This window comes from Onychostruthus taczanowskii, unplaced genomic scaffold, assembly GCF_017590055.1.
Source record: "Onychostruthus taczanowskii isolate IOZ18803 unplaced genomic scaffold, ASM1759005v1 scaffold28, whole genome shotgun sequence".
Classification (NCBI taxonomy): Eukaryota; Metazoa; Chordata; class Aves; order Passeriformes; family Passeridae; genus Onychostruthus; species Onychostruthus taczanowskii.
The window spans coordinates 6,430,743-6,443,911 of record NW_024500128.1 but is presented as its reverse complement, the minus strand read 5'-3'; the positions used below and the strand labels follow the sequence as shown (position 1 = coordinate 6,443,911).

The 13,169-nt window shown below is 35.2% G+C and overlaps 1 protein-coding gene across 1 annotated transcript in view; it reads right to left on the bottom strand.

Moving 5' to 3' along the window:
• BBS9 (Bardet-Biedl syndrome 9) overlaps positions 1-13,169 on the bottom strand; it is a 285,824-nt gene that overhangs the window by 147,676 nt on the left and 124,979 nt on the right. Inside the window, exon 20 of the mRNA XM_041407964.1 lies at positions 10,452-10,634. Coding sequence (XP_041263898.1) covers positions 10,452-10,634 — 183 coding nt within the window. The remainder of the gene's footprint in view (positions 1-10,451; positions 10,635-13,169) is intronic.

Sequence of the window (13,169 nt, the reverse complement as noted above, 5' to 3'; positions counted from 1 at the left end):
TCCAGCTATTTAAAAACATCTAATTCAAATATTATTCTCTCACATTTTGAGGTTAATAGACTGCAAAAATCAGATTTAGCAAAAATCCATTGTGAATAAAGTGGGTTAATTTAAAAGTCTGTCACAGACACACTTGTAATTCCTGCACAGCTGCGCTGCAATGGCCAGTCATAACAGAAACAGCAACTTTATCTGTTCAATGTAGAAATATTTATTTAATAGGAACTCTCCAGCAGCATAAACAACTCTCTACAAGAACTTTTTACTTTGAGTCCTACTTGGTAAACATATATTGATAGCCTATGGCAACTTCACCTGAGAAAAATCTCTATGACAGATTCTTTCCTGGAAAGTACACTTGCCATTTAAAAGTTTCTCTGGTATTTTTACCCTCTGAAGTTCAATTCACAAATGACCAAACACTTCTGCATTGCTTATAAATATAGTTTTTGGAGGATTCTATTCTATGGACATTTAACTTTAAAACAAGATTTGCCAAACACTCCTTCTACAGTGTCTTCAGATATGGAAAGAAAATTAAAAATGCATGTGGCTTAGTAATCAAAATTGTGGTTTTAAAATTGTCTTACAGAATAGGCAGTACTTTTCTTTTAAGAATGTGCTCTTAAACTAATCTAATGGAAAAATCAAACTGTAGAACAGCAATATTAAAAGCAAGGGATGTTTTAGAAATCTAGCAAAGTGAGCATTACTAAATAAAGGTTCTGAAAGCTGCATGCATGAGGATGATGGCCTCTATCTTTCGAGATTTTCATTTATTTTTCAAGTCAAATTCTGAGGAAAAGTCCTGCTCACAGAAACAAGTTATGGTTATCAGCAGTTGTAGGGTTTTCTGTATTAATTTAAAAACTGGTAACATGATTAAAGACTGTAAGAAAGCAAAACCTGTAAGAAAGCAGAACTCTGGGTGGGGATCATAATTATGATCATAATTATTATGACAATAATAATATTTCTAACACTGCTTAACTCTTTGATGATTTTGAGATAGTAATTTATCCTCAGGAAAGTGCATGCTTGACAAAAAAAAAAATATACCAGGATGAATATAGATGATGGTTCCATTAGCTCCTCCATTAAAATTTAACCCCTGTATACTGCAGCCAAATTTCCATATGGACTGCATCCTTTCGCATCGGATGCTATTCATTTGCACAGAAAGACTTTCAAAATAAGGTTAAAGTTAGATTAGAATTAGATCAGTAGGTTTCTTCTTGACAAGTAGTCTGTGTTACTCAACCCTTCTTTCAAATTGTCTCATAGCTCAAAATTGGAGCAATACAGAGAGTTTCCTGACATCTCATTTGTTGGGATTTTCTTCCTGGACAACAGTGGTCCTTTAAGAATGGGTAAGAGGCAAGGAAAAGGGCATATTTTTTCAAAAGATAAATTTTAGCTATCTAATTCTACAGCTATTCATCTAATAATGCTTATTTGTTTTAATATTAATGCATCCTATCTGGAATAGTGAAAGTTCATACACTTCATGGGTTTCTGTAGACACTATTCCCCGGTCCTGAATTTTTGAGAGATTTTTTTCATCTCAATTTCCTTTCTAGCTTATGACCATTGGCCCCTTCTGAGAACTGATGAAAGAAACTCTTGCAAGCACTACATGAATGGAATGGCATGACTTCTTTTGTTGCCAGCTTCAGAAGTCTGTTGTTTTGATTTTTAGCACTGAAATCATCTAACACTTCATTTTTCTTTTTCCTCAGTAACTTTTCACCAGTTAGTTAGGAAAACTGAGGTGCTATTTGGGTCTTGCAGCAGTTGTCAAAGCTGTCTGCAGACAAGAAAACACACCAGGAGTCGTGCATCTTGCTGAAAAATGCTACATATCCCGCAATAGGTCTGCCATACATGAGCTCTACAATTAGGATCAGCAAGAGAACTTTAAATATGGGGAAAAGGAATCAGACCTAGTTATATTCAGCTTGGAGGAAAAAAAGTAGATAAAACATATGCTAAAACAAGGTTATTGAAATTTCTCATTGGATCTCAGCCCATACTCCATCTTTATATCACTGATATTCTTGGAGATGAACTTTTCATCTTTTACTATATCTCTTATTAGGTTACTAATACAATATGATATGAGAAATATGGGAAAAAAAAACTTGATATAAAGTTTGTTTCCTGTTTAAATTCCCACATTACTTTAGATCTACACACCACTATCTTTAAACTCAGTTGTGTTGCTTCAAATTGTGGAATTTCTATTCTCCCAAAATGCACAGGTGAGGACAAAGAGGATAGCGGTAAACTGGTCTTACATTTGAAAGACAACTTTCAAATTTATGCTAGGGGTGTTTTTTCCTACAATAGTATCTTAAGCAAAGTTCCTTAATTCCTCCACTGCTTGTACAGATTTGATTTATAAGCTGTTTTACTTTTGAGGTATCTAAAGCATATTTTTGGCTTTATTAAACTTTCACTTCAATTAAAAAATCAGGAGACAATGAAGGACATAAATTATGCAATCTTTATGTTCCTTTAATCTGGCCTATTTTAAGGTAAGTCTCTCACTACCTGTGCAAATGTAAGAGAATACTGGTATATCATTCTTAATCTAGGAATTAAGACAAAGTACCTTGCCATTAACTAAAAGGAAAAAAATCGATCTGGAAAAATGACTACTCTAAAATCATGGTAAAAGAAAAGTGAGTTTTTTTCTGGAATCTTGTAACAAGATGAAATATTTATATGATGTATTCTGTATGATATCCCTATGTACCTTTTTTCTATCTGTGTGACATGATATCTTTGTAAATTCCAGTAGGCAGATTATACAACAACACACCATGTGAAAATAGCTATAGATTATCTAGTAATGACCAAAAATGCTACGTGATTGCAACTTAGAACCAAGAACAACCATCAGCAACTTCAGAACCAAAAGCAGGCTCACCACAACTGGTTCCCCCCACTTCCCCCAAAAAACAAAGATTAACTTGGTGATTTGATTTTCATACACCCTTTCAGAAACATTTCTGACCATGAGATCAAAAGGAAATTATTAATTTAGCTGTGTACCATTGCCACACGTTCAATATAAACAGAGCGCTTCACAAAATTATTGGGAGGTATGGTTAGATACAATGCTACTAACATAGCACTACAGTATTTATAATAAAAGTATCATAGTTTTGAACTCATGCCAGAAAATTAGAAAGTAAAACCAACAATAAATATGCAATTTTTAATTCTATAAACCCTGTCCTATTAGAAAACATAAAGGTCATATTCCAATGATGAGGAAATCATTTGTTTTTTCAGTATATAAGCAATTCCATCAGAATTTTACAACCAATCATAAATCCCACTACATTTCTAATATACTAGAACAGTACTGATCAATACACAGAATCATAGAATGGTTCAGGTTGGAAGGGACTTTCAGGACCCTCCAGTTCCATAGGCAGGGACAACTTCCGGGGGGGGGGGGGGGTACACAATCTGTTCCAGTGCATCACCATCCTTCTAGCAATGAATTTTTTCATATTGCCTAATCCAAACCTACCCTCCTCCAATTCAAGGCCATTCCCCCTTGACTTAACACTACATGCCCTTGTGAAAAATCCCTCTCTATCCTTCTTGTAAACCCTTTTACTGGAAGGCTGCATAGCAATAGTCTGAGGATCTTTCAATTAGGACCCAATAACAAGGGAATTCTTCACTGACAATAAACTGCTTTAAAAGAAAAAAGAAAAGAAAAAAGAAAAAGAGCCACTGATCATATATATTGGGTGCTAAGATCCTTTGCTGAACAACATTTCTGTAATCACTGTAATGCATCACTCTTGTCATTAAGCAGTTTAGATGACAACTGATCTGAACTCCTGGTATGCACCACATACTCAGTAATTATTACTACACTAAAATGGCTCTTTGTACCTGAACTAGACAGATCACCCTAACAAAGAGAAAGTTTAGAGGTCCCCATCACAATATTACATAAAGAAAGATGTCTGATAACAGAAGCTTATTTAATTTATCAAACAAAGAGTACATCTCTTACAACTGCCGTACTTCGCAGGGTACCCAAATTACTTTAAAAGGTGGTGACATATGCTGGAAGCAAACTAATCAAAGCAGAACACAGTACTGCCTTGACTAATTTACACCAAGAAATAAGATTCCTAAGCAGATCTCTGCTTACAACAGAGACAGTGCACTGAAGATTAACTTCAGGATCTCCAATACCAGCAGTCAAAAATGAGTGCTCAAGTTAAAATTAATTCTCAAAAATTTTCAATTAAAATACATATAACCAATAGATATGTCAGACTCCCCATTAGCATAAACTTTTTACCAAGGTTGAATGCTTGTTCTGACCTTGATACAATTTTCAGGGAATACAACTATGACAAGAATACAATTATTTCTGTCCTTTGAACTTTGACAATTCATAATGCACACCAAACCTATTTCTGTATAATTTTGTTTAAATCAATTTTATGCCATCTGGAAGAAATAGAGAAAGATTTATTTTTTGAAAACCATTACTATTGCCAAACACTAGAAGCAAGCCTGTTAAAAAATAGAAACTTACAGCCCCTTCTTATTAAACACCAGAAAAAGAGAAAATTATTAAAAAATTGAAAATACAATTGGGCATAGCTTTGTTTGATAATCTTTTGAAGTGGAAAGCATCAGATAAAGATATGTTATAGATTTTTGGTAATCCATAAAAACTTCCTATAGACCACATTAACCCTTTCTTCCTCAGACCAAGAGAATATTGGCACTTTTCTATTCTACTCAGAGAATTCTCTGTGAGGAATCGCATTAATTTAGCTACAAATTAAGATCTCTAGACAGTGGTGCAATGTGTGTTCAACTAGCTGTCACTGCCATAACCCACTGTCTTCTCAATAAATAAAGTTAACTGCATGAAGAGAATGATTACCAGACACTTTAAGGAACTGTGATAGTGCTGGCAGTAGTGGTAAGACCACCTCTTTTTCGTGGGTTTAAATTCCCTCTTTTGTCCAAGTTACTTAACACTTGATCTTTTGTGTTTAGACATTCCAACTTCGTCAAATAATCAATGAGTTTGAAACTCTCCTTTTAAGGATAACAAAAGTAGAAAGAGTTGCAGTAACTTAGTGGCTTTACAATCACGTTTCCTTCTGTCCACCTACTCATATTAAGAGCAAGAGAGAGCTGGGGGTGTTTAGCCTGGAGAAAAGGAGGTTCAGGGGAGACCTTACCACACTCTTCACTTCTACGGAAGGAGACTGTAGCCAGGTGGGAGGTGGCCTCTTCTCCTGTACAACCACAACAGGACATACAACAAAGTCTCAGGCTGCACCAGAGGAGGTTCAGGTTGGACATCAGAACGAGCTGCCCAGGGAGGTGGTGGAGTCACCAACCCTGGAGGTGTTCAGGAAATGACTGCATGTGACAAAGGTTGGACTCCAGGATCTTGCAAGTCTTTTTCCAGCCATAAAGCTTCTATGATTCTAGTTATCCATGGTATACTCTGGTCCTCTTGAAAGCAGGCTAGCAGGCAGAGCACTGATTTCCATATCAAAACATACTATAAAAGAATGTTTGAGGTACTTGAACCATGGTCTCTTACTTCTCTTATTGTCCACCTGAGTCACATACACACGCAGGAGCAAAGGACATCGACAGGAACCAGGCACCACTACTCCATTTTTAACCTTTCTCCCTAATACAGGACTTTCCCTGCCCAGGGAAGAGTGGCAATCTCATTTCTTCACCTTCCCCTGACTCAACAAACTTACGTTACCCTGAATCAAACTAAACTTCAGGCTGAGATTGATCTTTTTTATCAGGGGTTTATTGGGAAAAGCTGAAAGCACCTTCCTTTTATTTTAGTGATTAAGGGTTTAAAGCTTACCAGCTTTTTGCCCCCATTTCTTTTAGACTTAGATGGTACCAGAAGAGTCTTTTTGAATGGTTCTATTGCATGGTACTGATTCAAATAGGAGGAAGACTTATCTATTTGTTTTTATCATTAAAAGATGTTACTGAATATTATTTAATGTAATTTTCCAAGCTGGATAAAAGGCAACAAATTTCATGTGTTTTTCTCTCTAAAACCACTTATCTGCAGATGTATTATCCATCTTGTTTCTAAAAAGGTGGAGGGGAATAAACATAATATATCTGCTGTAAACTTCTCTGTTCACAAAAATAAAGAATACAGCCATATGAAAAACTGGCTCCAAGTTATCCATCATCACAGCCCACTGCCTTGTGGTGGCTTTGTGGGATTTTTTTGGTTTATTGGGTTTGGGGTGAGATTTTTGTTACATTTAAGAAATTTTAACTAAAAAATAATTTGTACTAGCCTATGGCAAACAAGAAAATGTTAAATATTTCAGTCTATTTTTAAATATTTCCTTTTGGTACAAGGTTGGAACTTTGCATTTAAGAAGTGGTTACAATGACAAGTGCAATATAGAAAATATAAGGCACAAAAAACTAATTCTAGATGATTTGTATGGCAATCAAGAGCTAGGTTGGATTAATTACAAGAATTAAAGTGACAATTTCCAATAAATTCTAAAAATTTGAGTTCATTAAAATTACTCTTGCCAAAGATACAATTATTAGCTCAAAGCTTTGAAAGTTCTGGGCGGGAACAGAAAATTCAGAGAAGATTTTTTCTAATGTCAGTCATTACAGAATTAATCCTGCTGGAATTACAGAAATAACCTTACCTTTGTTTTTGAGATTTTAATTTCAGTAAAGGATTCTTTCCACAAAACGGTATTTTTTACATTACTCAAGAACTCTAGAGTAAAACCCATTTGCTATCATGCATAAAACCTAGCAGGCTATCTAGTCTTTCCCAAATTATTTTTTTCTTTTTCTTATGAATTACATTCAGATCATCTTCTTACAGTAAGCAGAGACACTTTTGATAGTAACTCCTGTGACTTTTACAGGTACTTCAGGAGTGTTTTCTGACACCATTTCTTTTTCATCATTGCCTTAAAGTACATTTTTCAACTTTATCTAATCAACACTGTGAAGTGGTAAATTTATAGTCCCTAATGTTAATTACTGTAAATCAGAGAGTCAATTAAAATATGCATTTCACCCCCAGGCATATTTTTCTTTCAAAATACAACTTCAATACAATCCTAAGATCTAATACAGACATTTACTTGGTTGGTATGACTCCAAACATAAATAAAAAGAGATGGAAATGTACTTCCTCAACACTGGCTTATAGCTGCTACTGTTTTCTACAGGAACACAAATGTGACTACAACAAGCAAGGAATGATTCTGAGCAATGAAGCACTCATATGTAATTATTTGGTAACATCAGGAAAACTATGAAAATATTTACTCTTCAGTAAAGTTGGTGTTGATGGCTGTATTTCCAAGGGCCCTCCATCAGTCTTAAAGTCAGAATGTTTGTACCGACAGACATATTCTCCCTTTGTAATGTCTTAAACAAAGAAAGCATTAATACCTTAACGATCAGGCATATGAGCCATCAGACAATCCAGACACCATCCAACCATTATATCAAAACTACCCCGTGTAGCATGAACCCTTTGAACCCTTTAAATTAGCCTGGACAAATTCCCTCCTCTCCCGAACGGATTTCCTATTGTAAACATATACTTTATCACAAACTCAGCATTTTTCAAATCTTTTTCTATCCAGAAAACACAGCTTGGTAAAGGATAATCACTAAAAAACACCACTTAGCAATGTGAGGGAGCTTTTTTGTTTCAGACTTTATAGTACTTCAAATTGCTGTCAGTCCTTGTTACAAGCGAATAACAAATATGTTAGTTTAGCAGAACAGTGACCAACTCTCCTGAAAACAATTAGTTGTGTAACAAAATCTCTGGTACATTTTTAACATTATTAACAAATCATGGATTCTTTTGTCTCCAAAAGTACCCTCAAGTGTTTTTCTATCATATAATTCAACAGATAAAAAAATATAGGACTCAAAACCAGTATGCATGTGAAAGTATAGTTTGCATGCAGCTGTAACACTATGCTCTGAAACAGCATTAATATATACTTCTATAATCTGAATATGGATTTTATTGTAGTGCCACAGCAACAATGTACATTGGAAAAAAGTGCACCTAACTTGCCTGCAACTACTTTTCTTCCGTTTTGGCATCAATTTCTTAGTGACTTCATTAGCAGAAGATTTAGCTCATTTATCCCACTGAGACCTGAGAGATCTCATTCAATTTCTGATGCTATACTTCTACAACTGTGCAGCATTCATGAAAGAATCACTGAAAAAGACGAATGTCCTTGTATTTCCAAAACTGAACAACTCTTTTAGTCAGTTTTATCAAAACAGTGCTATTTAGGTGTTAGAATTTTACTGCCAGAAACAATGCATGGTGCCAAATATCTGTTAATCAAAATATGCAAGTTTGCAGTATTTCTTCCACTATATCTTTGTAGACGAGAAAACCCAAATTTTATACATTCTTAGACAAAAGTTTGCAGCAACAGAAACCATTTAGCACTCTGAGAAAAAATGGTAACACAATGAGAACAGAGAATGCCACTTTCACGTTTCCTAAATATCTAACTGAAGTGATTGTCAGGTCTAGAAAACAAGATACAATCTGTTCTAAATGAAATGGCATGTATGAGAATAACGTTGATGTTATGGTAAACATCTTTTTACATTAACAGTGTATTCCAAACATTTCCCTTTTTTTAAGAAGACACTTCCATAGTTTATTGCTCACAAGGCAGAAAATTTTCTGGAGATGTAGACTGCATCCAAACTGTCTTCTAACACATTCCCTCCAAATAAAAATACAACAAACCATTGTGCAGAATTGTTTGAAGAGTAAATAAAAATTCTTCAGAGTATTTTCTTTCACCAGCGTTCTACTTCACTGCTTACAAGGAAACCTGAACACTAGCTAGAAGCTTCTGTCTGTAAATATCATTGGTATGTCAGAAAATTTCCCCATTCCCTGCCTAAGCTTCTTAAATTACATTCAGATTTCTGTGGTACCATAACAACTTCAATATGGCACGTAATTCAGTATTTTGTAAAGGTTTTGTTACTATTTCCACCTCCAGTTGTTGGTTTACATTTTTCATCCTGACTGCTCTGCAGGATATACACCCTTACAATGCTTATGTGAAATCTTGCAGCTTCAACATAGAACATTGTGAAAACCACACCAAGATACAGGCTGAAGCAAAATCCTGCATTACAGGATACAACATATTGTACCATATTTCATCAAAACGTGCATCAAAGCAACCCAATTCCTGATGGCAAAATAAAAATTAGTCATGTAAAAAAATGCTTGTTTGGGCTTTTAGGAGATTCATAGGAACTTTCTTTGGATTCAGTTCATGGGAATACACGTTCCTCAGTTTCAAAGCTTGATTTTCCAAGTTTAAATGAGGACTAAATCAAAAAAAAATCTCAACAAAACTGTTTTGCTCTGCCTGCTATGAGTCAATATAATGTAAAATGCCAAAACACTTTTTGCCCCCCAAGGTGGAAATGGCAGAAGATCCTAGATTCACTTGGAACCCCGCACAAGCTTTCTAAAAGACCACAAACCATTCTAAGTACTCTATACTAAGCACAAAAATCTGGATGCACTGTACATTGCAAAAACCCTGTGCAGAGCATAAAAATTAAAATTAATGTATACTTAAGATAATTGTTGAAACTAACTGGGGATCAACTCTTAATTAAGTCAAGAACATTCTTTAATTCAACTAAAGCAGTGTTTAGCTGTGGAACTTAGGTGTGGATATAAACAGCATTACTTGTCTTCACACACCAATCTCCAGATTTTATACACAATCTCACCTGGTCACACTCATTAAATCAAAACAGAATTAGCAAGACATCTACAAAATGCAAAACTATATAGAGCATGGTTTGGAGTACAAGGAAATTGTCTATTCACAGTATTTTGCTTAGATAACTTTCACCCCTTATATAAACCACTGTAAATACACTGAGGACAAAGTACGGCAAATGATTAATAAACTTAAATGCATGTACTCTACTTGCTATGTGTGCCTTTTATATTTCTATTGGAATGTGGATATGTATGTTATAGAACAATTATATTAGAGTCTTCAAAACCTGGGGGTCTTATTCTGTTTATCCTAACCACAGGACAGAATGTAAAAATCAGCTAAATTTATGTGAGACATTCCTATTTGGCTTGGTAAGAAAAGGCTAAGCAGAATTTAACTGGTATCAACCATGTCCTCTTTTGAAACATTCTATAATATACTCCTACTTTTTCACTTTGCTGTGAAATCAGCATAGTCTGCATCGAACACCTACTTAGTAAGGTGACTTAACTTACTTCAAAGGACAGTCTTCAGCGAAGTACAGGAAGAAATAAGGAAATTTAAGGGCTTAAAGCTCTGTGAATGAGTATTTTTTAAGCAGCTCTTAAAGATTCTTACCAGCTCTTGTGTATCTTCTGCTAATGGCAAAAACGTAGCTTCCAAAATAGCAATTTGATCAGTGCTGAGCTTCTGCCACAAACTAATCAGCATAATCACCAGATGGGTGGCACTTTTCAACTTCGCAAATGCCTGGAACATGTTGGCTTGATTTTCTTCTGCTGCATCTGCTAGAGCTATTACCTGCAAAAATTACAAACATCTGTTAAATATAATTTTACCATCCGTGAACACTCAACACTAAAATTACCTTTGGCACACTCTTGTTTTCCTTTAGAAGATCCTGAGGAATTCTGTTTTCCATAAACACAAACCACAGAGTATTAAATGAGTTATCATTTATCGAGATTTTTCCTTTGCATACCCAAGGCAATTTCAAGTCCATATGGCAACAGGATTAATCCATCCAGTACAGTAAGTGTAGAAAGGATTTTGTTTAGAGCGTATTTTTAAGGCATTCCTGAAATTAATCCCCATCATATCACATAATATGTGACAACAAACTAATTTTCAGGTTTATATCACACACTAATCTCCATGTGACCAGTAAACCTACTGTATTAATCAAAAACAACACATTGATTTTATGCTATTAAAAAGGCAGCATATAATTATTTCCATTGGAACACAGCTGCCATCTGTTATTTTATTAACTCTCATGTGTCTCCATGTTATGCCCTAGTTTCTTCAGCTTTTATGCCAAAATGTAAACATTATGGATCATGCATATGAAGGCAATATCACTTTAAGTGCCAGATATTATGAAAGAATTTTCAAAATAAAATAAAAGTAACAGATTCACTTCTTCTGATATGGTAAGAGTTTTGCTGAATACTTCAAGATGGGGAAAACCAGAAAACCTATTATATGATACTCGGTTCAGAAATAATTTCAATAGGCAATTGCTGTAACATCAGTGGGACAAGAGACTTTCCACAGTATTTGCACTGGAGTACTTCAAGTAAAGGGAAGGTAAAAAGGTTAGGGATTCATCCCGCGGGAGCACAACTTAGAAGACCTGTTCTCAGGAGGGTCATTACATCTCCATGCTACCCAAACAACACTTGGTTTACAGAAGCATTGATTATCTGATTGTTATTTAAATAAACACAAATTTAAATTGTTATTTAAATCAATTATCTGATTGTTATTTAAATCAACACAAAGCACCTCTCTCAACCACTTTCGGTTCATTTATTTGCTAGACAGGGTAATAGGTGCTTAACAGGAGTTGTGAAAAGCCTCATAGAAATGCAGTTAAGTATAATTAGTATTACAACAGAATTTACAAAGTACAACTTGCAGAGCCTGATCCATTAACATTTTGGTAACAGCAGGAAAACAAAAATACTATATGATGCATCTTCAGCAGGGAAAGAGAGCCAACCAGCTGTTAGCATTTGGTGGAGGAAAACTATTTTTAATCTGCAATGCTGGCATTAGAGATGTATCTGTGTTCCCTCCAAGCTCCCATGTGACTGGAAAGATAAAGAAAACAGAATTTTAGGGAACTATAAATATGAAACATTTCAAACAAAATGTGTTGATGGCTTTTGTTTTAGATTTTAAAATGTAACCTTTCCAAATAAAGCAGTGAACCCACAGGACACCCATGAGTCCAAACACTACATAAATCAGAGCCAAGTAACAAAATAGACAAACAAAAAAAACCTAGCTAACCACGTGAAGGAGAACCAAGAAATTAATCCCAAGCAGTGAAAAGCAACATAACAAACTTTGGTCAGAGAACAGTAATAATATCACCGACATGTCACCTGATGCATTTGTGTTGGCATTCAGTTTGCTCTGACCAAAGCCTTGATGCTTTCCACACTTCATGTTCTAGAAAAGATGAAGTTCCATATTACAGTCACTTTCCAAGAGTTATGGGTGATAAAGCCACCTGATAAGCAGCACACTATGTAGCAACCTACATCAGCTGTCTCTTAGCCACATAACCAGTAATTTTATGCATCGTACAGTTTCATCTTTCTGAGACAAGCAACAACAGCAAAATCTCCCTCAGTCTAACAGAGGCCTTCAAATATCTAATCTCTTTTCCTGTCCAATATAAAACTGAAAATTTGAGAAGAACAATGAATGAAGATGAATTTAACATGCTGATGAGGTGTGCTCATTCACTGGTATGCTTCCTACAATGCCATCACTGATTAGGATAGTACAGTTCAGAATTCCTGGCAAGCTACCTGTACGCTATTATGGATAATGCTCAGATATTAATTTTGTTGAAGATCCAAGCAAATAGAGTTACCCTTCTATGACAACTACCTGAACCCCATTTACACAGCAAAGGCTACTTTCTACAGTCATTCATAAATTCCCAGGTGATTTTTCACTCTGCGCTGCATTTCAGCTGACACTCTCCTATGTACTTCAGAAACAGCATAAAGAGAAGTAACTGACTGGTCTTTTTCCTTATGGAGCCTTCATTTTAGGATAGGCTTTCTTTCCATTTTATAACCATGAACAAAGGAGATGCTCACATTTTACAGGCTCTAGGTGTAAAACAAATATCCCAGTACTCCCAAACAATGCCTGATGCACCAAGTCCATCACCTATTTTAAAAGCAGTTTCACAAAAACCCTTAAGAAGAACAACTATTAAAAGTTCTTCTTTGGCACAAAATTCTACAGTTCTTGTGCACAATAATATCAGGCAAATGTTATAAAAGTGGTAGACCTAAGTTTCTAAAGGAG